We start from the raw sequence: 26190 nt of genomic DNA, 5'->3' as shown, positions 1-26190 counted from the left end.
CTACTCTTCCTGATGGGTTGCTGATGTCATCCAGTTTGTTGTTATGCAGCAGAGGTCCCAAAGAGTGTCGAAGACTTCAGAATGTGTGCAGAACCCCAAGGCATTCTTCTCTGCTGGAGATCAAGTGATCCAGATGTTGATGTGGCCATTGGCAGTGAGATGGAGGAAGTAAGAGGGCAGTCAAGATGCCAGTGGCTGTGACTGCCAAGCAGATAGTCCTGTCTCAAGAATACAATAGCCCATCTATCACCTTACCTAGAGAAAGGATCCTAGGCCAAAGAGTTAGAAATGGGTGATTTGACCCTATTGAATGGAGTGTTCATGAAATAAATGATAGAAGTTGGCTTTAGTGTTTGCCACCATCTCTTCTCTATACAAATTCAGATGGGTAGGAGTCCCTTTGCCCTCCCCAGGATACCTCTCTTCAGGGAGGCTTGTGACGTACTTACCTTAAAACAAAATCTGTCCTTTCCTGTGTTTGGTAAGTGACTTGGGTGAGTGGTATCTTCTGATGCTCACTGTACAGACAGCAGTCTCTATGACTGGTCACCAGCACTCAGTCAAGATGGTTGTGACCCATTCAACTGGAGTCACGATGGAGCTTCCCAGCATGTGACACTGCAAGAGACCCTGCCCAAGGCTTTAGCTGGAATCAAAGCCATGTGGCAAAGAGGCCATGTGCTTTCTGCCTGACACTGTGCTCTGAGGTCCAGCTTGCCCTCTCAGATCTTGCATGCGGTATCCCTAGGCTCTGTGCCAACACTGTTCTTCATTCTGCTCTGAGGTAGTTGATGTTGCTCCTCACTTCTGTCGTTGATAGTGGTTGGTCATGTACACCTAGCCATATGAGCTTTTCCCATGAAATATCTTATTGTCCTTGCTCACAGGCCTCGGATTCTTCCTGCATGCCAGCTATAAAAGACACACTTTTATTTTTAGCTTGGAGGTGTTGGCAAGAAATGCAGTGTATGCATCCACATTACAAACAAGGAGCAGCACGGCCCCTAATCCCGGGCCTCCTTTTCGTTCTGCCCGAATCAAGGATGGCAAACCTTGGTGCTTAACCAAATGCCCCTAATCACCTGTCACTCTCCCAAATGCAAATAACGTGAAGCAATATGCGAACTTTCTCATAAGGAACCACACCAGCGGCTGAGAAAGCTTTACACAAGCTGGATTCAATAATATGTGTGTTTTAAAGTCTGGAGTGCTTATTCTATCAATTTTCTCCTTTCTCCCCTTCTGAATTTTATTTTCAAGCAGGGAGAAATCTTTTCCAAGGTCGTGGAGAGGTTATGTTTTAAGATGTTTGCAGTGCATCGCTTCAGGCTAAGTTAAAATTCCCTTAATGATCATAGCCCTGTCTTGGCTGGGATTCATTTCTTCTGTTATCTTTATCTATACCTTTCTGAATCCTATTAGAGCTGTGATGCTGTTAACGTGGCACGACACCAAGGACAGAAGACACTTTTCTCCCTTTTTTTTTCTTTTAACCTATGCTAGTGGTTTGTTGTCTCTTTTCATCCTCCTCTCTCTGCTTTCTCATGGCTTCTGGTTGACAGAAATGAGATGCCTAGCTCTTCCACCGTGATACTGGCAAAAATGCAGCAGTTCTTTTCACTCTACAGGAAGCTAGGTATGTTTTCTCTGTATTTCCTTTTTCCATTGCAATGGATACCTTTGCACTGATTTAATAGATTCCTCATGTACTCTCCTTAAAGTTTTAACCCTAGCAAGGGGGTGAAGCCTCACCTCATGCCCTTGTGAATGGCAAACCCAAACACTTGCCAATATTCAGCAGCAGTGGGCCTGTGGCACTGTGCTGTGGAAGAGGATTAACTGTAAATGGGGGACACACTGAGCCTTCATCCTGCAGCTTCAGCTCAAGCTTCATCTCCCATCACAGAATGGTTTGATTGCAGATCTGCAGTCTGTCTGGCTGGTGAAATGCCTTTGAAGAGGAGAAAGCCTCTGTGTACTGATAAATAATGATGAGTGATGGGTGTACCTGGGGGCTCACGGGGAGGCAGAGCTACAAATTACTTGAACAGGGATAATTTGCATCCCCAGAGCCAAACATACAGAACACCCTCCAACAAAATTAATTACTGCCAAAAGGCCAGGGTATGATTTGGCCTCTCTTTGGATTTAAGGCCTTGGTTGAAGAGACCCTGTCTCCACTTTCACGCTTATAACAGGGGTTGATGATCCTCTATTTACAAGAACAGTATATAGCAAAGATAAATTGCCTCTATATCAGCTAAGGCCTTGAAGCAAAATCACTGGGTGATAGGTTGTCACGACCATTTATTGCATGGGACAGCTGCCAGGGCCCTGCTTGATGTCCCTCGAGCAGTCACTTCAGAATCTGGGACCTGCATGAACTGCCATCCATCAGCCGAGCTCCCACCCAGCAGGGGGAAAGAATGGTCAGAGATGTTTTGTGAGCACTGCTGTGTTCTCCCCAGACAAGCTCAAGGACTCTCCTGATTTTCCTGTTCTCCATCCCATCCCAACTTTGGCCAGTTTGCTGTGCAGCAGCCATCCACGTGCAGAAGGCCACTGGGTCAGATCCATTTGTGGTAAAACCATCCCTACCATGAAAACTGGTCGGCTTGCTTGCCTGTGTTGTGTTGCAACTGCAGAAGATTTACTGCTGCCGTCAGGGCAGTGTATTCTGGGTGTTTGCAGACATACTCAACAGGAGCACCAAGATTTAAAAAATAATGGATGAATGGAAGAAATTCCAAATCTACAACCTGGCTACTGCAAGCACCTGATAGAAACTTCTCGTTTCTTTAGCTGGAAGTTAGCACAGCTATAATGGGAGGGCCTACAAGGGATTTTCCCTTTCAGCCAGTTCTACCAACTGTTTCCCCCGTTCTTAAAGGCAGTGCACTATTCCCAGGCTCCCAGACACCTTAGTGAAATGCTTCATCCGTGTACTTCCATTGCTTTTCCCAACATAGAGAGTCTCAATCTGCCTTGCTCCTGTGATGATTTCTATCACTGCAGCTATGGAGTACATATCATCCCTTTCCTCTCTCCAGGGGCCTCCTGATGTATTTTTAGACCTTTCTCCTCTCCTCTCAATTTTATGTTCTCTGGACTAAGGAAGGTCGAGGGAAATCCATTGCTTCTGTGTTTTCTCGTTCACATTACCAGAATTTCTCTGCATAGGAGTGCATTAATATTCTCCTATCCCTGTTTGAAATGCTTTACCTTGCTCTGCCTTTGCCCTTATCCTGGTTCAATCACAAGCAGTGTCCTACACTTGTCCCCAGACCAATGATAGCTCCTGTTTCTTCTTTTCTAGCCGCTGTTCTCTCATCACACAGTGGAAATAACATTCGTGTAAGCACAGTCGTAAAATACAAATGAAGAGGATAATGCAATCTCTAAATTCAGCAACAGTCATCAAGTCTATACTGGTAATATGGTGCTCTATATCTCAGTTGCTACATAGCTCCTATTACCACTGGTGTGGAATATTAACCTGCTCCTGTGGTACAGAGGGAATTTATACCTATACCTACACTATCATATCAATTTACACAGTGTACATAGCCTGCCGTTTCATTTATTTGCACTCTGCATCTCGAGTAAACACTGAATAAAAGCGAGAGGAGAACCAAGGTACGTGATTGCTTCAAATGATGCTACACTTCAAAGTACAGCAAAAAATAGCCATGTTAATCTTAATTTTCTGGGAACACGCTGCGATTCCTCTAACGCTTTCTGCCCCAGGGGCAAAAAAGAAAAAAATAAAATCATGACAACAGATTCCCTGTTTTTTGATATGCATCCAGTCCTACTGTACTTCTTGTGCCTTACTGAGATCAGAAGCAAAACTGTAGTCATCTTGTGTTATGTTGATGATACTGGTAGCATGGGAGTGTGAAGGCAGAGCCAGCATCGGTACATTTGGGAATGGGCTGCCACTCATTGCCTGCAATTTCCTAGGGCCAAAGAAGGACTCTATCTGTACTGCAAAACAGGTGTACATATAACCTGTTAGCTGCAGGACAGCATTCAAGTTATGTCACAACAATATCAGCTAACTAAATGCTAGGATCAGTGGAGATTGCGTGAGGATGCAGGAAGAGCTAAGCAAGAAATCCAACTGCTTAAAGCAGAGTTAACAAATACAGAATCATAGCATCAGTGAGACTTGCATATGTTTTTTTAAAAGCACCGTCTAGGCAGCTCAGTCACTGACTGTGGCTGTCTTCAATATTAAGCAAGAAATGGGAGTTGGGGGTCTTCTGCTGCACAGTGTTCTTCTGGACAGTCTGTGCTGTGGTGCCTCAAAGAATGGCAGTCCCAGCAGAACAGGGCTGCATTCTCCAGGTTTCCCAATTTTGAGAGCAGCAAACTGGATCAGGACTGAGACACACACATGGGAATGCGTCCCCTGAGCTCCTTCCATGGGTGCCCAAGGGGAAGTAAATTTAAACTGGAGGCTTATATGGAAAAAGGAAAACCAGACTCATTTGTGCAAAAATAAATTGAGAAACAATTACACGGCGCAGGGGAAAAATTAGAGTAGTAGCCAGTGAAGAAGACTTATCTTAATCATCCCATATTAGCTCAGTGAATTGGAAAATTGTGGAGAGTCTGCCAAAGAATATACTGCCCAGACCTCGTATCAGCTGCACCTCTACATAATATTTAGCTGCTTCGACAGTAAAATGCATTGCTTCCCATAAATCATGCCTCCCTGAGAATTACAACCTCATATTTGCCATGGAAGGTGGGTGTGTGGGGAGAGGGGTGGAAATAACTGCTACAAACATTCTCTATTGTGAGCAGGGAGACGGTTAATCTCTTCTGCCCAGAACATAAACCCACAGCTGTGGGTGGAAAGGTTATTTATGGTGTATCTTCCTTGATGAGCTCCTCCTAGGAGAAATGGGGGTGTTCTTCATTTCATGTCTGAGCCTTGGCTTGTGTGGATACAGGGAGAATGAAAAGCATGGGATCATTGAAGGGAGAGGAAGAACTGTGTTTTTGTATGAGATGTTTTCCCAGGGCTGTGCTGACAAATCTCCAGTGCTTTTCTTAGGGGCCTCTGAGCCCTTAATGAATCATGGAATGTCTTGGGTTGGAAGGGACCCTAAAGATCATCAGGTTTCAACCCCACTGCCACAGGCAGAGTCACCAACATCCAGAATGCCTTTGGAGAAATGAATTCAGCCAAAGCCCCAGGGGCACCAGTGTTTGAGGAACCTCTAGAGGTCCAGGAGGGTGAACCTTCCAGGTGCTCAGCTCTGACACTGCCTGTCCCTTCTGTGAGCCCCTCCATGCAGCTGAGCCACCATTTTCTTTGTGCACTTCATAGTGATCCCTCTGGTTGGGCATCCCTAGGGTAGCTGCTACCAGAGGATCTCCCCATGGTTAAACCACCAGGCTGGGATGTGGGGACAGTTTGTTTGATGACAGATCACTTGCAGAGCCCTGAGAAATCTCTCTCTCATGCTTTCCTCACCGATAGTAAAGAAGAAACCCACTCCAGGGGAGGAGAAAGGTTTGTGGCCCACTAATTAAGAACTCACAATCACATCAATCCTCGTTTAGCAGTCACAGTAAAGATTTGGAGTTTCACCAGAGCCCTCTCACTCGGGGAGCCTCTGATTCAAGGTGAGGAGCTCTCAATCACTTCCTTGAAGTACTCTCCCATTCACTGGCCCCAGATTGCTTGGCCACTAGCCTGGATTTCCTAATGCTTTGTTGCTCGTGATCAAATCCAGTGGTCTGTGGGCAGCATGAGTGTTGCTGGTGTAGAGGAAAAAGGAAGCTTGTGGCACTTGCTCTTGCCTTTGCAGGTGTTCCTGCTTTCTGCCTGGGCACCTTTCCCTGTGTTCACAGTTCCTCCTCTCACTGTGTGAGTGTTTGATTTCAGGGAGGATCGCTACCCAACTGATTGAAGGGTGAGAGATCCCAGGTGCTCAAAGGACCTCTAACTGCTACTACATCCTTTCCAGCTCCATTGAATGCCTTCCATGAAGGAGCAGCCTCACCCAACCCATGTGCACAGCTGGAGATGGAATCCATTCAGCTGAAAACTCTGCTTTTCAGAACAACAACAACAACAAACATTTCTAGCACAGGGATGTGACCCAAAAAAGAACCGCTAATGCCATAGAGTCCATGTGTGTGTTTGGGTATTTTATGGCACAGTTGGTGGTGGCTGTGCATGAAGAGGCTGCCAGCTAGTACAGCACCAGTCAGGACCCACGGGGATCCCTGCAGTACACTGGAGAATTTCACATCAAAATGTCAAATTAATGCTTCAGGACAGAGGTCTGAATGAATCACATGGACTTTCTCGTTTAGTTTCAGCAGTGCTGAGGTATTTTGTTTTAGGGAGGTAAAACAGATTGCTCCAACGCAGAGCTTTTCTTTTTAACAATACTGAAATATTGATGGCATTCCATAATTACAGAAACATTGAATGTGTACCAAATATCCACTTAATAAATGGGTATTAAGAACCTATTTAATATCATATTTAACATAAACTTTTAATAATATATGAAGCCTAGCATGGCACAATATAAAAAACTAATGCTAGAATACAGATTCATATTTCATGCTAATACAGAAGCAAAACTTAAATAAGCCCACATCAGTGTGTGAATTATGTGTTCTGGTTACACTTTCATATTGCTCTGATTTTTGTTCTGATCTCTTTGAGTGGGGATCAGGAAGAGGCAGGTGCAGATCTGCTTGGAGGGGATCTGTTTGTCCATCCCAAACCTTGCAGAAGCTTTGCCTGGACCATTGCTCAACCTCTTCCATTGGCTGATGAGCAGGAGGGAGTACCCAGACCCACGTGGGAGTGGGTGAGGCCGGTATCATTGGCCTCATGTTGTGGCTTGCACAAGAAATGGGTTGCATCAAGGACCAAAAAACCCATGAATTGGGCTTAGCACACTTTGACAAGCAGATCTGACTGGGCTGTAGTCCAGCAGGACAGAAGCCCATCAAGGAGCAACACCATTTACGAAGGAACCGATCCAGCAAAGCTGTGAATCCAACCTCCCCAGCTGGAAGATCTCGGTTTAGAAGCACCATTTCCAAGGTCTGTCTAGACAGAGAGGATGCAGATCTAATTGCTGCCTGGCTCAGCACTGCTCTGCTGCCTCTAATTAAGCTGATGAGGGTACCAGCAGCAAACCCTGCCTGGGTGAGATGTGCTCTGCAGGCTCCTGGGACCACATCCCACCGACAGGCGCTCTGACAAATGCTTTTGGCTGCTCTCACCTGGGGAGATGAAGCAAAAGCAGTGATGTCTTTGTGTCCTACAGTCCCAGCTCAGTGGAGAAAAGAGGGATTTGGGTTAAACGTGGCTGTCGGTTAAAAGCATCTCTCTGAACAAGAAAACTTGCTCATCCAGGGATAGCAAACAGCACAGAGGGCCATAAATAATGCAGAGATCCTTCACATGGAGCCTGGCTCTGACGTGCATTCATCAGAGAGTCAGTAAATATTATTTTTCTATTCTCTTTTGTGTTTCTGTTGAATGGTAAGAGGCTCTTGGAAAAGGGGAAGTAGCTCGGAGGTGCTGTGCTGATCTGCTTCTCCTTTCTTCCTCCTCTCACCCCTCTTTGCTGCCATCCACAAAAGTCTGCTCTGTGGGCTCAGCAGGGCTTCCAAGCTCTCCCAGAGGGCTGTAGTTGCAGCTGGCTTTGGGAAGCAGATTGGCTTAATGTGCTAAACAAAATGATTTCAGAGCATGTCACAAACAGGGCAAACTGGAGCTCAGCAGCCGCAGTGCCTGGGACTGCCACCTCCCAGGAAAATGAAGCAGAAGCATTTGGCTGCTGGGGAATGGCAGGAGACAAAATGTGATTTTTGTCTCTGGGCTAATGGAAATGCTTCACTGGAAACAGGTTTGAAACTCCCTATGGCTGCTAACAGGATCCTAAATTCACAGGTGCTGAGCAAGTGCCTGAAATGGTGATTCACTGATGTGGCTTTGCTGGTTCCCAAAATGCTAATGAGCAGTTCAGTCTCTAAACCACTAAATCAGTGTGCGAGACCTAAAAGGAGCAGCCGGGATGCTTTCCTGCTGCTAAAATAGTTCAGATGGAACTGCTGACAGAACAATCCCCCAAAACCTGAGATTGCTTCATGAGACACTTCAATATGAGTGGACAAGTCCGATTTTGAGACCCTTAATTTGTTCAAAAGGCGCTTGGGACCCTGGTGCTTCTCCAAGTCCATTTATTTGGAAGTACCTTGAGATGCTGGGCTTCTGCTCCCATGTTTCTCCTGCACTGTCGTCATTTCTGCTCTAGTCCTTCCCTTAAGGTAGAATTTGTGACCCATGTGGCACAGCTGGATGCAGCATTTCTTCCGTGTTACACCCCCTGTCTAACTCACATGGATCAGTAAATAGAGAGCAGCTCCTCTAAAAGCTGCTGCACAAAGCAGTGTCACACTGACCCGTACTTCTTCCTCTCTGGAGCATCCCAAGATGACTTTAATCCTAGAGCATCTTACCTACTTAAAATCCAAGCTGATTTTGTCCAACCAGGGCATCTGAGAGCAAAGAGATGGAAGTAAAAGACTTTGCAGTCTGAGCCCAGTGTCCTGGCCATGGATTCATGTCCCAGGACGACTCGGAGCCACCTAGTGCTTGTGTCTGCTCCTCTATCTACTCCCTAGCTTTCCTGCCATGTCCTTCCTAAGCACGTGCTGCAGATTTGGCTTTCGCAGCACAGAAAGGAAAGCAGTCTCACTTAGTCATTGCATCATTTGCCATCAATTGGGAGAAGTAATTAATTTGAAAATATTTACCTCCAGTACTTATGGATTTGGCTTGCTCTGCATCAACAAAGTCTCTGATAGATTCACCTAGCCCACATGCATCCTTTTTTCCTTGAGTTTTGGATCTTTAAAAGCATCACAATCAGTCCCAGCTCTGTCTTCATCCTTTCTGTTTCTCAATTCTTTCCAAAGCTCTGGGGATTCTGGGACATTCTGGATAACAACCTTGTGGTGCTTCAGTGCAGTGATGGCTGAGGTTGTGTTTGGCTTTTCAGGTGACTCAGCTGGCCATGTTTCTCTCTGGGATTTTCCACTGCATCAGCAAGAAGAATTTAATCCATGTGGCTGTTGGGACTTCCTTGCAAGACTCCCATTCAGAGTCCTCCTCTAAGACCACAGGGTCACATAATCTTGATCTGTTTATGAGCTTGATTCCTCACCTTGGATTATGTTGGAGGCTGCTGGGATGTGGGTTGGCTCTGCACACCATGCAAACCCCCCAGAAAATGCTCCAGTGAACAAATGTTCATTAAATAAAAAAAAAAAGCAAACAAAAACAGCAAATGTGAATTGTAACTGACTGCGTAGAGGTGCTGGTGAATTGACAACATACGCACACAGTCAAAACAAATGATCTGGAACACAGCAGAGAGAGATGGAAACTCTCTCACATCCCAGTCTGACATGTACTGGGGGTGATGCTGAGCTGCTGGCTGGGGCAGATCCTTCACACTTCCCTCACTGGCATGAACCCATTACTGCTGACCATGAAAGCTGATTTAAATGTTGCAGAGAGCTCCAGCAAAGCCACCTCCACCCATGGGAATAGCTTCATTGGACTTTATACTGAACAACAGGCAGGCATTTTCTATTCAGTCTCTCCTTATTGGATGCATTGATTAAGCAGCACACCCCTCCTTTTGCAGCAGTTCCAGGTGAGATCTAGTTGATCTGATCCACAGCATCCCTTTTATGACTTGCAAAGCACCAAAGGGTTTCAATCCCACAAGGTCAGACTGTAGTGCCAAGGGGCAGAGTCTCCCACCTCAGGTGGAGCTTTTGAGCACAACATTTAGGATTCCAAAGGGGACAAAATGAACTTGGTACAAAATCCCAGTGCTGACATTAAAATCAAGAAGAAAGGAGGTTGAGCTGCAGCTTCAGCACTTTTGGATTTGTTAGATAACATCTCCCAAATCATCAGAAAATGAGTCTTAATTAGCACCCACCTGGACCTCGGTTTGTCCTAAACACATTCCCATGGCATTTGATGCCAGATCTCCACTCACCCACACTCTTCAGGCATCTCAGTGCCCCTTTTAGGGGAGCTGACTTGCAATTGGAGCCTGTAACGCAGCCCTGAGAAGCACATCTGATGCGGCTCCAGGTTTGTCTGTGAATGTTTCCATACAGCTCTAATTAACAGCAACAACAATCACTTTTTAGCTGTGGGTGGGGAGCCCTGGTGGGCAGAGCGAGAATTTCTCTAACTGCTACTACTGCCTTCTCTCTCTAGGAATCCTTAGGGCAAATTTCCAAGTTTCATTCCTCTACTGCAGCATATTCCGGTACACGCAGCAGCCCTGCAGGGAAGCCATGCTTTGTAATGAAAACACTGTGCATTTGCTCTCTCTTACTTACGGGATAATAGACCAGGTGCTTTGTTTCACAAGATGATAATCAGAGTTCCCAGGTGGATAAAGTCAAGAACAACTAACTCATTTCTGTTGATGGACTGTGTTATTGTCTTTCCAAACCGGGTTTCCATTTCTCTAGCCTCCTTGTATTATGAGCAGTGGAAAACTATAGGGGTCAGGATCAATCTGCCCACTATTTTCTTCCCTTTTCCCCCCTTGCTGCTCAGAGATCCTTTAAATCAGAAAGACCTGTTACATTGTTTTAAGCAATAGAGAGACCACAATTCCAATCCATTTCTATACAAAATCTAATACAGCGATACTCACAGCTACTATTTCAATACAACTCTCCTCACCTTGGCATTACAACATAAGTGAGCAAGGCTCGCTGAACCCAGATCAGATAACACCCATGATGCAGGTATACAACCAATCCATCCCTTTTCAGTAGGGAGACTTTTGCTGTGCATTGAACTGGTCCATGAGCTCATCCTCCCATCACCAGCAACCGCATCGTATAATCCCGCCTGCAAGTGATGATCCTGTTTGAAAACCTGCCAGGTTTTTTCCCCCCATTATTCCTACTGAGCAGTTACTTCAGGATTTCATTCCTTCAAGCATTAAGGAAAAAAAAAAATACACAACAATCTCCTTTAACTTCTAGCATGACCAATATATACCATTTGCTCCAAAGCCAGTATCACCATTTAGCTGAAATAGCTCCATTTCCCTCTCAGTGCTTATCCCCTTGACATATTTTCTACAGGGTAATTGCATCCCTCTGCACAGCCTTTGCCTTGCTAGCTTAAACAAGCTAAATTCTCATAATCTTCCCTCCAAGAACAGGTGCTTTTCTTTAATCCTCCCTGTAGTGTCTCTCTACACCTGATCTAGTCTGGGTTCAGCTGCTCAGCTGCTTTTTAACATCTGAGATTCTTCACCCCACACTAGCATCCTTCTCCATTGGCATGAACATCTCCTGATGGCTACATGATGCAGCTTAGTAAAGATCCTTGGCAAGCTGCACAAAGTTAAAGTAGGACTTAATATAAATATATAGTCAGGACTTCAGCATTATGATTCTGCACTAAATCTGCACAAAAGTATGGACTACTCTGAGCCACTGAGTGCAACTGTGGGATCAATGGGAGCAAGACGGGTAAGCAAGAATGGAGCAGGAAGGTCGTTCCTCAGTGATATGTGAGCTCTGTGATACTTCCAGGCCTTTATTATTGGGCTGCTCCATGACTGTGTGACATCTCCTTGCATTGCAGAGTGCATCAAAGGTTTGCTCAATCCTTCCCTCTTAGGAAAGACCTTTGGCAGCAGAAGTTGCAGACAGGGATGGCACTGCAGAACAGGTCTGAAAGCATATACTGCTGAGCAAACCCTTCTGCCTTGATCCTGGCAGACCATTCCTTCCCATAATATATAAAGTATTCTTGCATCATTTTCCTTGTGCAAGTGGTGGTGAAATTGCTTTCTAGAGGTGGTTCTAAAAGCATGTTGAGTTATTTTGCAGCCTGGGAGTCTCATACTGCTGGAGGAGGCCGCATGAATATCCTGGTTTGGCAGCTGTTCCCTGACACCTTGCTAGGTGTGAAAGGATTGAGACAAAGTGAAAATTGCTGTGTTGATATTGGTACTCGATGCAGAAATTGAGGCTGTGATCCCATCGGAAGGGAGGCTGGAGGAAAGGCAAATAGGGTTAACAATACAGAAGTGTAGCTGAGGCTCCTTGGAGCCATCAGTTGGCTTAGAGGCAGGCAACGGTTCTGTGAAAACTCCAAAATGCTGCCATGGAGGTACGTACCTCCATAACCAACAGCTGAGCCTGAGCCACACGTGGCTGATGGAACAGAGCTCAGTTGTTGCGGAGGAAACCTTTCTATGCACTCTGAGGTCTTAAATGTCGTTGTTCCCCATTGAATGTGGGTTAAGGGGAGAAAAATGTTGTACTTCTCTTTGACTCTTGCATCTCTCACAAGGACATACAGAAACAATAGTGAGCCACTCCAGCACTTTAAGCAGGCGGGCATTGAAGCCCAGTAACACTTCAGTCTTTGCCAAGAGCACTCTGGATTATGCTTGAACCTGTTTTAACCTCGGCACTTAACCTCTTTTCCCACAACATTGCCATTGCATGGCAATATCCATGATGATGTGAAAAGGCAAAAAGATGCTTTCCTCAGAGGGAAGGAATATTTGTTTCCATGTTGGGGCAGGGTTTTGAAGAAGCGTAAATAAATTATCCACTTGCTAAACCCCAGTATTTTCAAGAAGCAGGAAGATAATTGTGTATTAATGAGGGATCACACAGTCAGGAGAGCAGCAGCTGGCCTCAGGTTTGGGAGAATGTAACACTGAGAGCTGTTACTATCAGGCACGCTCCTGCTCTTGCTTTTCTATGGCCACTTTTGCTACGCAATGCAATACAGTTTGCACAGACCCCAAAACAAGCTGGCACAGAAAGAGAAGGACCTGGAATCCCAAAGCAGTCTAGGTGCATTCATGTGGTGCTGCATTTGGGGTAATGTTCCAGTGCCTCAGGAGCACATGGTAGCTGAAGAAAAGGCTTGATGCTGCTGCTCTAAGTCTGGTTTTTATTAACTGGAGAGGAGGAATCCACATTTTCGATTTGGGTTCAGCCCAGGACCTGCACATGAAGTCCATTTTGACTCAGGATATTCTGTTCCATGTTTCTAAGTGGGACCATGAACTGCTGCAGTGAGATGGAACTGCTTGGGCATACAGCTGAGAGGAGTGGCAGGCTGGAGATGTTCTTCCCAAAGATGATGTGTTCTGATTTCTGGTTTTATTGGTTGATGAAACAGGTGTGTGAGAGCCGTTTATGGAGGACAAGTGTGATTACAAGAACATACCCGATTCAGACAGTTATCCTCCTGATACAGAAAAACACAGGAGGACCAGAATACACAAGCCAAAAGGATGAACAGTAACTGCTAACAATTCACTGATGCCCCTTCCCCAGCTTCCTCGATTACACTGCAAATGGTACCTGTGTAAATACCTATCTGATTTGCAACAACATAAGTGCAGACCTCGTTTCCCTACCTCTGGTAACTAAATTGTCCTTGCTAGAGCTCTAGAAATAGTCTGCCACATGAATTTACCTGTGCTTTAACCCCCTGCAAGGGGGGACCATTACAGATTGCTTAAAAACACGGGAGGAAAATATGCAGCAATTAATTGTACCAACAAACAGCTAATGGCACACGAAATGGAGGCATAATTTTAGGCTCAGAAATACCCCTCCACATTTAACAGCATTCTGGAATGGAAAAGGGAGGCGGCATTTTACTTAGGGATGCTGTTTAGCCTGCAGGCGCTTGCAGAAGCTATCTGGGGTTTGCAGAGCTGGGAATAGCTGTGGATGCTCAGGTACACTGCGTACCTGACTTGCAAATATAGCAAGCCAGGCTTTCAAAATGGTTTTTGAGTGATGATATTTGGAGAAAAAAATGCATTTGGTTTTAATACCTTCCAAATGGGAGCAATAGATATTCTTCTGTCTCTGCACAAAATCACAACCCGTGCCATCCTCTGAGGCAAGCTAAAGCAAATCCTCCATATTTAAATTTTAATCAATATTAGAAATAAATGCTTAATAATAAACATAAACCAGGAAGACTGCCCTTGCCCCACGGTGCTGACAAACGTTATTGTCAGTCTGAACACTGTGCTGATGCCAAATCACGGAGGCTTAGAGCTGGGCTGGTCCTATGCATCCTGCCTATGGTGATGCTCTGGTCCCTGAGAGAAACCACACAAGACATCTTCCATCCATCCCATCTGTGTGTGCTGTAGGGCAATACATCAGTACTCATGTTTTGTACCTTTAGCTGCTAGCTCACTTCAGGTTGGAGCCCAAGAGCTAAGCACCATCAATGCAGTGAGATCATGTAGGCAAGCAGGGTATCAAAGAGAAACAGAAATATTTTTGCTTGCAGTCTCCTGTATATAGGCTGAAAAGAAACCATGATAAACAAGGCTGAAGGGCTGAAGAGCAGAGATCTTTGCCTTTTCCCATCTCTTTGGGAGAGTCATGAGAGTCAAAGTGCAAAAGAAGTCATGCAAGAATGGTGAGGAATTAATCAGAATTGGAGAGCCCTATAAGAAAAGGTATTAAAATGGTTTAAACCCACACTTTCTATGCCTTTTCCCAAGCTCATGAAGGAGGAATCAGATCCACACCATTTGTCTGGACCTCAATGTAAAAATAAAGGAATATCTCCTCTCTTTCAGTCCTTCTTCCACATTCTTTCTGAGGAATCAGAGTGTGAGCATTTACTGCATAAAGCTCACAAAGCCATGAGGCTCTGATGTACCCCCAGTCATCCCTATGTAGTTCATATTGCATATATATATTATAATATATATAAGCCATGCAATGCCATGTTACAATAATAAGCCAATACAAGTTTTGCTTACTTTCTGGACAACATGGAGGTTAAAATTGAGGATGCAGGACTGGTGCTCCCAGCAGGAACTGCAGCAGCAGCCTTGCTATTCAATCCATGCATGTACAGGTATATGCAAGTATATTCATGTATACATGCATATGCATGTATATTCATCTACTCACACTTCAGCAGAGGAGCATCTCAACAAGCATGCAGATGTTGCTGTATCTGCCCTTGTAGCAAACCCAGGGCTTTGTGTAGAAACACATCCTGAACCCACTTATTCTCATCAGTGTTGTGCTACCATGAGAAGCTGGGATGCTCTGGCCTCTGCAATTCTTTTTGTAAATTCCAGGGAGGAACGAGTGCTTTACACAACTTGTGAACAAACAAACAAACAAACCCATTGTCTTTGAAACAGAGGAATGAATGAAGCCTGTTTTCCAAAGGATGCTGGTATTTTGTTTTCTAACTTCTCCCTGCTCTGCCCCTATGGACTCCCACCAAGAAAATTCAGAATATTTTAGGAGCAGCTAACATCCTCATCCATGTACCAACCTTCACACATCTACCCCTGGGTTGTTTCTCTCTGTCCCAGGGGTAGCACAGCCCTATGTATACTAATTTTCTTAGTTCGTTACGCTGTCTGTGCTGTCAGAGAAGTGTAAGCTGTCTTGTCACTACTAGGCTGCCTTTGGAGAAAGTGGGGCACATATGCTTGTTGGACAGCTGGTTGCTGTCAGATGAAATGCATAATGTCATTGGTGGCCCTGGTTTTCCTCAGTGGATGTGAGTTTGGGTCTCTCTCAGCTGCCAGTTTTCATGAAGCTCATAGAAACCTAATGTCTGTGAGAATTCTCACAGTCTTTCAGATAGAGACAAAATTAGCCAATTTTCAATCTTCTGTAGGTTTCTCCTGTCAGGAAATAAGGCTGCAGGTGAGCCATCTCCAGAAAGCTCAGAGATGGTCTGTCAGAAGGCATCCTGCATTGAAAGCTGCCCCTTGAAATAGGGATATATGAACATAGTGTATGAAATCCCCTTCTTCAGGGAAAGGCAGATGTAAGCCTTTGCTAATACCAGGTGATACCGAGTTCTGCCCCAAACCTTATTTAAAATAGTCCCTGGTTTGCCTCGGGTCTATAAATGTAAAATACAGAGACTCCAAGAGGTGACAAATCCCCCACTGAGGAGGACTTTTCCCATCAAATAATTCGGAACCAGCTGAAATGAACCAGCTTTTAATGAAGCATCCCAGGCTTCCAAGATTTGGTTTTGTTCCGAGATAGAATTTTGTAATTATTTTCAGGGAAAACAGAAATTCTTTATGACAAAGGTTTTCATTTTTCTCCTGGGAAATCTCATTCCAGTCAGTGCAATTTCAGGAAAGAAGGCTTTTTTTTTTTTTTTTTTTTTTTTTTTTTGTGCATTCAGAGAGCATTTTCTAATGAAAAGTTTGTTAGGAGATAACCTAGCCAACCCCAGGCTTGTTCAAAACCCTGTGCTGGTTTCTGTTGTGAATTTGGTTTTCACTGCACAAATATCCTTAGGAAGCAAACTCCTATGGAGTTCAAGGTTCAGTGGAAGTTGGGTTGGTTTGATATTATAGCTGCTCATGGTGCTACATCTTCACACTGATGGCATCCCTCTGCATCACATCTTGTGTGTCCCTATAATTACATGCACCCTACAAGGAACTCTGCAGTTGGTGTAGAGCAGCAACCAGCACTCATGTTAATTCAGCTGCAATCCGTTGTCGTTGCCTTGACAGGAATGAATTCATTTGTTATTCATGTGGATGTCACATGTATTCCAGGAGACGCTCCATCATAATTTAGCATTAGTTAATGGCCACTTAGAGTGCTCCTGAAGCAGCTGTAGAAGGGATGGTGGCACTGGGATTCATTACCAGGGTGGAGAACAAAAAAAAAGAAAAAAGTTTTTCAATCAACAAGTGTGAAGTTTAACATCTGGCTTAACAACTCCTTCTCCTAACGAGGACATGCTATCCTCACCCTTTCTGGATACGCTGCTAATGAAAACTGGCTCCATGTTTTACATAAGGATTGGGTTTGGTGGGAGTATTGCTGGAGAAACAAGCCCAGTAGCAGCTTTTACAGAAAGCTTTGCTGGAAACATTTGGTACCTTTTAAGTGTAAAAAGGAAAAATGCCCAAACATGAAGTGCAAGAAAACAAATTAATACATCAGAACTGTACAACTGCTGTAGCCAGCCATCAGCTCCCCACCAGGACACTGTGTTATCTTCTGGGAGATACAGTCCAACCAGTGTGTCTAAGGGATGCGTGTGGATGATGAGCTGGAACTGCAGTTCTCAGCAAACTTCACTATAACATTTCTGTTCCATATTTTCACAGAAAAAAATAGAAGCTCAATAGCAAAAATGTGTTCTGATCCCAGACTTCCTCAAGTTAAATCATCACTTTCCAGATGGCCTGGAGTCCCTCCCACCTCCCCAGACAAAATGCTATCCCCCATTTGAGGTCAAACTGAAGCCAGATATGCTTGTTCAGCTGTCACAGGTTTCTCCATCACTGGAAAACTGCTGATGAGCTCACAGTGCTGCAAACCCTGCTTGGGATGCATGGTAGGCAAAGATGGATCACACATGCTGCTCTACCAAAGCATAGCAGGTGGCATGGAAGAAATACAGAAGCTTAATGGTTCTGCTCTACATTTCCCACCCATTTTGGTGCTAGAGAGCAGCAGAGCATCATCTTGAAAAATTCAGTGACTTAAGGGTTAAGGTTCCACTAATTCCTCCCATTGGTCATTAATTCTCTTCTGCAACCAACTGAGTGGATTTAGCCCTTACTGCCAAGCCATGGCATATTGTAAAGATGTTTCCTTTCCTGCCATTGAGTTATCCCGATGATTGACAATTATTTGCTCCTGTGCTGTACCAGAGTTTCAGCTCATCTTTATCTACTTGAACTGGGAAAGTAAGACATTCTTCACACTGGCTGAAATTGGAGCCCTTCAATTATGCTGCTTACAGTACAGCTAAGTCACCAGAGTGCATTTGCTTGCGTTTATTTATTCTCATCTCCTGGACCAGGATTAATTTCCCTTAAATGTTCAGGCTCACAAACATTTTGGGTCTCTTCTGTGGGATTTGGCTGTCTGGTGAAGTCATGACTCCTCCACCACGGGAGTGGGGTTTGAAAAAGCCCAGAGCAAGCAACAAAATGAAACATGAAAAAAGACAGTGTTTCAGTTTTGACTTTCTTCCCCTAATAATTTCAAAACCTTTGAAAAGGAAACAGATTTTTAATTATTTTAATTTCATGCCTACCTTCCTATTACTTCCGTTTTTATTTCTAAGTTTCAAATATCTTTGGAACAAAGATATAAAGACAGATTTCTGAAAAACAACTAAAACTGTATCCCACTAAAATTTTTGACCTTCAACTGCTTGTTTTTGTATTTTTTCTTCTCAGATGTGCAATATGGACAGACTCAGATCTGTCAGGTTCCCTCAGGACAAACTCCGTCTCTTAACACAGCCTGGAAGTTGGATCTGAGCACCTCCTGGTTGACTGGTGGGAAAGCCCAAGGGCTGGGCATGAAGCTCACTGTCTGGAGTCTTCTTGTGCTCAGGACCAGCTGATCTGAAGAACAACCTGATGAGTGGGTTGAGTTTGACTCAGCCTTTTTCAGTTCTGATTTTCTTTTCAAATCCCTCTGAGCAGCTGTGGAGGAAGAAGGAAATCTCTGTGCAGAACTGGCTCATGTGATGGGAGCAGTAAATGAGCAACTTCTGTTGGAGGTGAAAACACTCCTGTGGGCCAAGTCCCTCTGCACTGGGCTCCTCTCTGGAAATGTAACCAAGTGCAGATTAAACCTTTCATCTATCCCACCTTTGGCAAACACATGTGCATTTTCCACTACCACTCACTTCTTCCCTTCATGCTCCCTGGCTTAACACACAGAATAAATCCTTTCCTCAACAGCGACCACGACAGCAAATGATCAAAACAATTCAGATTTTTTATTTTTTTAAAAATATGCTTCAGTTATAATATTAATGGCTGGATAAAAACTGTTTCTCGATGGGCTCTGAGCACACAGGTGTCAATCTGTTTAAGTGATGCAGTCTCCTTCACCTCCAAGGAGCAATCTTTCTTTCTGGTCTCATTGATTGATCCATGGCAGGTGGAGGCAGCTCTGTCCACCTTATCTATCTCATTTCCCATCCTAGTTGTTGATTTTATGAACCTTTCAAGGTTTCCTCATAGATATTTGCAAGTATAGAAATCCCAAAGAGCTTTTAATAGACTTTTCAGGTTATTCTCACCCCTTAATACAGGACATACATTTAAAGTTGTGTTTTTATTTAACCTCTCAGCAGATGCAGGTGGCAAAATATCTACTGATTTTTGAAACCTGCAAATATAGTCACAATTCATGTTTTCCTCCCTCTGAAGCCAGGGAGGACCTGCACGCCCAGTGCCAGCTTTTGGCCAGAAAGCTTTTCATGGATGTGTTTTCCCAAAAAGCCTTTCTTAAGGAAAGCCACTTAAGGTATCTCATCAATCCTAAAAGAAAGATGAATGGAATTAGAAAAAAACACTTGATATTTCTTTTGAACACTGTATGCAGTTGGAAGAGTTACTGAAATACATTACATATTATATACATAAGTATATGTGTGAAATAATTCAGGTTGTCAGGTATCTCAAGAGGCCACCCAGCCCCATGCTGAAGTCAGATCTGTTTTCTCTTCTTGTAAAATGTGACTTTCTCCTGCCTCATTTCATGACCACCAGTTTCAATTTGTGACCATTGGCTTTGAGGGGGATTGCAGGCACTGAACCATACCCACCAGCACCTTGCTAGGAGCATTTTGAATAAGCACACAGCATGGTTTCACAGCACCACATCATGCTTTTTAGCACGGGCATCACTGCTCTTGGTCAAACAAGCACAAAAGGGAATATCGGCGAAATTACTTATTGTTCTACTCAAGCTGGATACTAGGGACATTTATTGGCACAGGCTGCCCAGAGGGGGGATGGAGTCACTGTCCTGGAGGTGTTCAAGAGAAGTGGAGATGTGTGGCACTGAGGGATGTGGTTAATGGACGTGGTGGGATGGGTTGGGGTTGGACTCAGGGATCTCAGAGGTCGTTACCAAGCTTAAAGATTCTGTGATTCTATTTGTCATGAAGTCCTGAAGGAAGACTTCCATGAGGTGTATGGAAGTAGGTCAGGACAAGCTATGTGGCTCCAATTTTGCCTCTCCAAAAGGAAACCATGTTTTTGTGTGTATGTGTGCATACTTTGCATATTTTTATTGTTTTTGGTGGTGGTCTTTTTTGGGGCATTGTTTTTGTGGGTTTGTATTGTATTGTTTTTTATGTTTCTTCACATAGAGTTTTAGGCATGGCAGTATTAAAGCCTAGGGTCCATGTAGAAAGAGCACAGGCACATTTTAATATTTTCCATGATTTTACCTTTCATCCACTACAGACAGCAAGGAAACAATACAGCACTGCCACTGAACCTATTTGTGTAAAAGTTATCACGAAATGGCAGATGCCATTATGGCATATTTCACAGATTCTGAGGCAAACTTTGGAAAAAGTCACGAATTCCAAAGAAACAATGAAACAGAGGTCATATAATCATATGAATCCAGCAGCCAGCATCATGATTATTACTTTTTTTGTTTGGAGGAAAGTGAAAGTTGTATAATAAGGGATGAGAATGGACTAATCAGTGCAAGAAGCAAAAGCTATTTACTACATAGTGGCCTCTCGGGCGCACTAAAAAGAATGGCAGAAAATGTATGCATGGGTAAAGACAAATAGATCGATGGAAACTTGCATCTCAAAATAGGAATATTCACATGAGATGCTCTCCATTATGTGGACACTGTCTATCAGTAAAAATGTGTATTGAAAATACGTGAGTTATATCCTTTCATTGTCACAGCCACTGAAAATATGTGAATAGACATCCAGCAACAAAAGCAGAGAAGGCACAAGCTAAGTTATTGTGTTACCTCAGAAATGAACTAGTTATGAGGGGAAGCTCTCACAACAGATCCCATTTAATAAATGACAGAAGGATGTGCTCCCAGACCAGAATGTGCATCCACTGCCCCACCTTGAATATCTCAGCCAAGGCTTGGCTGCTGGGGTTACTTTTCTCAGCAAGGTGGGACTCTGATGTCCCCTTCCTATGCTGCTTATATTATAGGTATCTACACCCCCATCACCCATCATTCATTCTCCATTTGTCCGATGAGGTGAGATGATTCTTATAGACTTGTCTCCCCTGTTACTCCACACATTTACTGTGCCACACACAAAAAATCTCCTGCAAGGCTCCTTACTGCTGCTCTGTTCCTTTATTCCAGAGCAGACAAGGACCATGAGCCATGGCTTCAAGCTTGGGGAAAAGCTTTGCTTCAGCGCACCCGTAGAGAAACCCAGAAAGCTACAGCAGTGTATTTAGGGCTGACAAACCACAGCTTTTCCATGCTCAGCAGCCGTAGGATGGGAAGACCTTACTGTCATGTTGAGCAGCAGGAGCGCAGCTCCTCCGGAACGATGCCATCTGTGAGGTCGTTTTCAACTGAGACCTCCTGGGAGGAGTGATGCACAAAAGAAGAGAGGATTTCCTCAGCTGCTGTTATCAGGTTTCCTTCCTCCAAATACTCGAAAGGAATGGGTTTGCTAAAGCGTGCTCTGCCAATTTTCTATTCTTCATTACCTCGCCTACAGCAGAGGTCGGCATTATCTTATCTGCTGCTCAGTGCATTGCAAGGCCAACTGAGGAATCAGCACATATTTTGCTCAGTCCTTGCTGTTCCCTTTCGATGTACTCCTGCAGAAAAGCTTAAGGACCATAATACGGGGACATAATCCCAGGGAGAAGGAACACGGAGTGCAAGGAAGCACAGCTCAAATCCTGTGAACAAAGCAGTAATGGAGAAGTAGAGGAGGAGTAGGAGGGAAGGTATGGTCAAGTGTTCAGTGTGTCAGGACACTGCCCTGTCAGCTTCTGCTTTCCCACATGGGGCAAGCAGCTTTATTCAGGGGATGCACTGCACCCAACACACACATTACCCCCAAGGGACAGCTGCACAACCTTCTTCAGCATCTTATTGCATCGTACTGCACTGATGCAGCTTTCTGCTGCAAAACTGCTCCCAGGTGCATGAAAGTGAGGAGTAGAGAGAGAACTGGAATTCTTCAGCATGATGACGCATTACAGAACTGCTCTGGGACTTGCACCTCTGCTTCCTGGGAGGAAAGAAATCAATTTTCAGTGACGATGCTTTTCTTTTTCCAGCTGGTAATGCAGCAGAATGGATGGGCTGTCACTGAGCCTGTGTGCAAAGTTGCAACAGGTCGCTGATGATTAAACACAACGTTCCTCCAGAATTGCAGGTTCTGATTCTGCCCGGAGGCAGCTAACAGACCTTTACAGCATGCTCCCTGTGGAAAGATCTACTCAGCATTTAAGCAGGCACTTTTTGCTGCCTTTTGTCTCTAGAGGCAAAGTCTGAAAGGAAAACGAAGCTTCTGAGTCTCTTTTGAGTTCTGCTGCCCAGATTTCCATACCATGAGGGACTGCCTGGAGTTGGTGATGCCAGAACATCTTCCTGTGCCTCCAGCACTTCCTCTGATGCATTTCTATGTGTCAGGTGCAGAAGGCAACACTGGGAAGATGTTGTCTCCTGGATCACCTGCATCTGCTTTGCATAACTGACTGAAGTGTTTCACTGCCCCATTTCTCAATCTCTACAGCGTTTGCCAATGAGAATTGCTGTCAGACTGTAGCACCTCATCTGTTTCTAGCTGACTCCAACCTGATTTCGCAGAACCAGGATTTATTTAGCAGTCAGGGAAAGTTTTGTCTTTCTAGAAATTGTATAGAAAAAGATGCCATGAGAGAACAGCCCCATTTCCCAGAGATGCTGCCCAGAGCTCCCCTCTCACCTGACAACAAGAGCTGCTGTTTTGAGTTCCTGCAGGTGTTTTCAACCTGCTACTTAGGCTTTGGGGATTTGCTTCTGGCTGGTGCTTATTGCATTATTGGTAAGCATATCTTTGCTTTCCCTCTGGATTTTAGCATCTTTTTCTCTCTTTCTATCCATTTCCCGTACTTTCTCACACACGATTTTGCTTTAGTTCTCTCTTCCCCTAGCAACTTTTTTGATACGTTCCGAAAACTTACAGCAGCCTCTGCTGAGGTCTGCCCACAGAGCAGAAGGAAAGGAACAGTCTGATTGGTATCCAGTCCAAAACAGGCATAGGCAACAACTGACATGAAATGCAACCTTCCTACTTAGGCATCTAAGGAGAGCACAGTCCAGGTGTTGGAAATGGCTATGGAACATAGCCAGTGAGTTGGACCCATTTGCTGGGAGACCCACAAGCAGCAGAGGCATAAAATACTCCTAAAAACAGACCCAAATCCAGCAGGCAAACCAAACCATCATAAAGTCTGCTTCAGCCCCAGCCTATCTGCAGAACAGGCAGCACTGCTCTCAGACAGACAGCTGCCTGGGAGCTGTTTGCATGGCTGACTGCAGGGCTGCTGAGCCCCCAACCAGGGCAGACTGGTGGCAGATCGGTGGGAAGGGATGAGCCAGAATGGCCTGAGAGTAAAGTGCAGCTTAGTCCCGTGCCAACTCGTGTGCCCACAGCTCTGCCCAGGCAGCACTCCAGCCACCAGCCCCTTTGCAGCCCCTCATTACCCAGCAGTGCACGGGTGCCATCTCCTCTTCCAACAATCTACTTTTTGATTCTGTTTAACTCTGATGCTGTCTGAAAGCCTAGCTGCCACTCGGGTGGCAGCCAGGAGCCATGAGCTGATCAGCGTCTGTTCCTGCAAGATCCTCAGGCTGCCCAGCTTGCTCCTGCTCCCTGCCATCATCAGAACACTGCCTGATTTCTTTCCTTTTTCTACATTTTTTTTCTTTCCTCTAACACAACACCATGAAGACACCCAGCTGCTGACCACACTGCACAGCTAATAGGATTTATGATCCACAACCATCAGGAACAAGCAGAAAAATTTCCCTTCTGTTTGATCAGAAGCCAGAATTTCATCACGGCTACAAACACCCAGGGAGATACAACCGACTGATGGACATTGCTCAGACCATCCCCAAATGCGCGCCTCTGTGCTGGCCTTTTTCCAGCCCTGTCTTCTTGCTTCAGCTGGCTAAAATTCACTGACCATAGCAAGAGACCCCCAGGTCCCCTCCTTTGCTCAACTTGGTCTGACAGCATGCACCCTCCAGGATCCTCATGTAAGATGGGTGCTGGACCTGCTGCCAGCCCCTTGCTCGGCCCCCACATCACCCCACACCATGCTGGGAAGCAGCACAAGAAGGGCTCCAGCAAGAAAACTGAAACTCAACAGGCTGCCTGCTCCTTCTCAGCTGTGCCACAACCCGTGCTCATCATACTGTGCCCACGCAACACAGCCAGTGACATCCAGGGCTATCTGGTCCTGCACCACCACCATCCACATGCCCAGAGTGGAGAAAAGCAGAGCATCTGCTCATACTCACAGTTTTGAAGTCCTCATGGTTACATTCTTGACCTTTGAATTTGCAGTACAGCATCATATCCTTCAGGTCGTGGCCAACCCGTGCCAGGAACTCCTGCATGTTGAAAACTTTAGGTTTATACTGCTTAAAGTTGGCTTTCTCTTGGAGGATGGCTAAGACAGCTGGGTCAGCCAGGTGAGGGTTGGGGATCTGCAGGTTGACGTCGAGCAGAGCCAGCAGCTCCCCAGCATGGTACAGATCATTGGTGGTCAGCCGGGAAAAGCGGAACTCATTGAGGTTACAGATGGTGACAGCAGGGAACACCAGGCTGTTTGCCACCACCTCGTCCACTTTGGTGACATGCTGGTAGGAGAAGTAGAAAGTCACCCGGTCCGAACTCTCCACCAGGAGGAGCCCCAGAGAGCCCACAAAGGCCAAGGTCCAGAGCAGGCGCCGGATGGTCACTGGCCCATAGACGAAGACATGACGGATCCCGTGGAGTGTGGAGGTGTTGGCAAAAATCTGGATGCTGGAAGGCTGCAGGCTCCCCATGCTGCCCTCGCTGGTGCTGTCCTTCAGATCCATTGGGAGTAGCTGGTGAAATCCTTGCACTGCTTTTTGGGTCAGACTGTAGCAAGAACTGGGATCCTTCCCCTCCCCTCTGGAAAGTAATTAGAGCCTTTTAGAGGAGAGAGAGCAAAGACAGTCTCAGACCAGCTGCCACGAGCTTATCCCACCAGCTCAGCAATAGCTTCGTAGGGGAAAATATTTATACAAACATCCATTCAAACTCTAGCTCTTGATTTCGTCGGTGTGATAAGAAGGGCTGGTTTTATTTAGGGAGACACCAAGGTGATGTGGAAGAGATGTGGGTGGGAAGCGAAAGCCGAGCCAATGGAAATAAAGTCCTCCCCCTACACACGCGCACACACACACACACACACACCGAACAAGATGAGATTAAGCGAGAGGGAGAGCTTGAAACAAGCGGAGCAGCTCGCAGCCTGTTAACTGGTGCGTGAAGCCAAGGATGCCGCTACCCAGAGCTGATGGCTGGCAGTGAGGCTTTCAGACTCATCCTTCCCGTGCTCCGAAGGTGCTGCCGGATTTGGGCATCTCTTCTCCTCCCCACCCTGCTGTTTTGGGCAGGGCTTTAGGAAATAGCCCCCTCCCTAAAACCCCGCCGGTGTTATTTTGCAAGAGTTTCTCTCAGGGAAAGCCGGGCAGCAAATTCAGCAGGAAAATGCAAGAGAAGTAAAGGAGGAAAAAAGGGAAGGAGGGAAAAGGACTTATAAAAAAATGAAAAAGGGGGGAAAAAAAACGCTTCTCAGCTCCATGCATGCGCACAGCAATAAAAAGCAATAGCATGAAGCCTCTCTGCCGTGCAGCAGTTCCGGAGCAAAAAAAAAATTAAGACAGAAAAGGATGAAGCGGGAGAGGTAGTGGGGGAGAGGGGCTGCTGTGACTCTCCTTCCTTCTCTCTGTCTCAGCCTTCCTGCACTTCAGGACTCCAGCAGGCGAAGCACTGAGAGCTGTGAGTCACGCATCGATCCGAGCCCCATGGCGGGCGAGAGCAGCACTGCCAGATGTTTGGTGCTGCTGGAAGGCAGCTGCGATGGATGCTGTAGGGAAGGTGCTCCCAGCTGTGTCTTCAGATGGGAGGTTTGGAGGGGTGGGGACGTTGGGGAGGCAAACTGGGAAAGGTTTCCTAGCCAAGAGATGCTGCAAAATCCTGCACACTGAAGCCTCCAGATGTGACAGCATCCTTAGCACACGCTGCAGGAGGTGGAAGGAGCAAGGTGTAGCCCTGGGTCTGAGAAG

The 26190-nt window shown here is 45.4% G+C and overlaps 1 protein-coding gene across 1 annotated transcript in view; it reads right to left on the bottom strand.

The window, feature by feature from the left end:
- Positions 1-25447, bottom strand: part of LOC306955716 (acid-sensing ion channel 2) — a gene marked incomplete at both ends in the record, with an annotated part of 417073 nt that extends 391626 nt beyond the window's left edge. Inside the window, 2 exons of the mRNA XM_079547072.1 lie at positions 24391-25030; positions 25410-25447. Coding sequence (XP_079403198.1) covers positions 24391-25030; positions 25410-25447 — 678 coding nt within the window. The remainder of the gene's footprint in view (positions 1-24390; positions 25031-25409) is intronic.
- Between the last annotated feature and the right edge of the window lie 743 nt (positions 25448-26190).

The sequence above is a fragment of the Tetrao urogallus genome, assembly GCF_951394365.1.
Source record: "Tetrao urogallus genome assembly, chromosome: 26".
Lineage (NCBI taxonomy): Eukaryota > Metazoa > Chordata > Aves > Galliformes > Phasianidae > Tetrao > Tetrao urogallus.
Note: the sequence above shows the minus strand (reverse complement) of the source record. Positions and strands in the feature narration are given on the sequence as shown.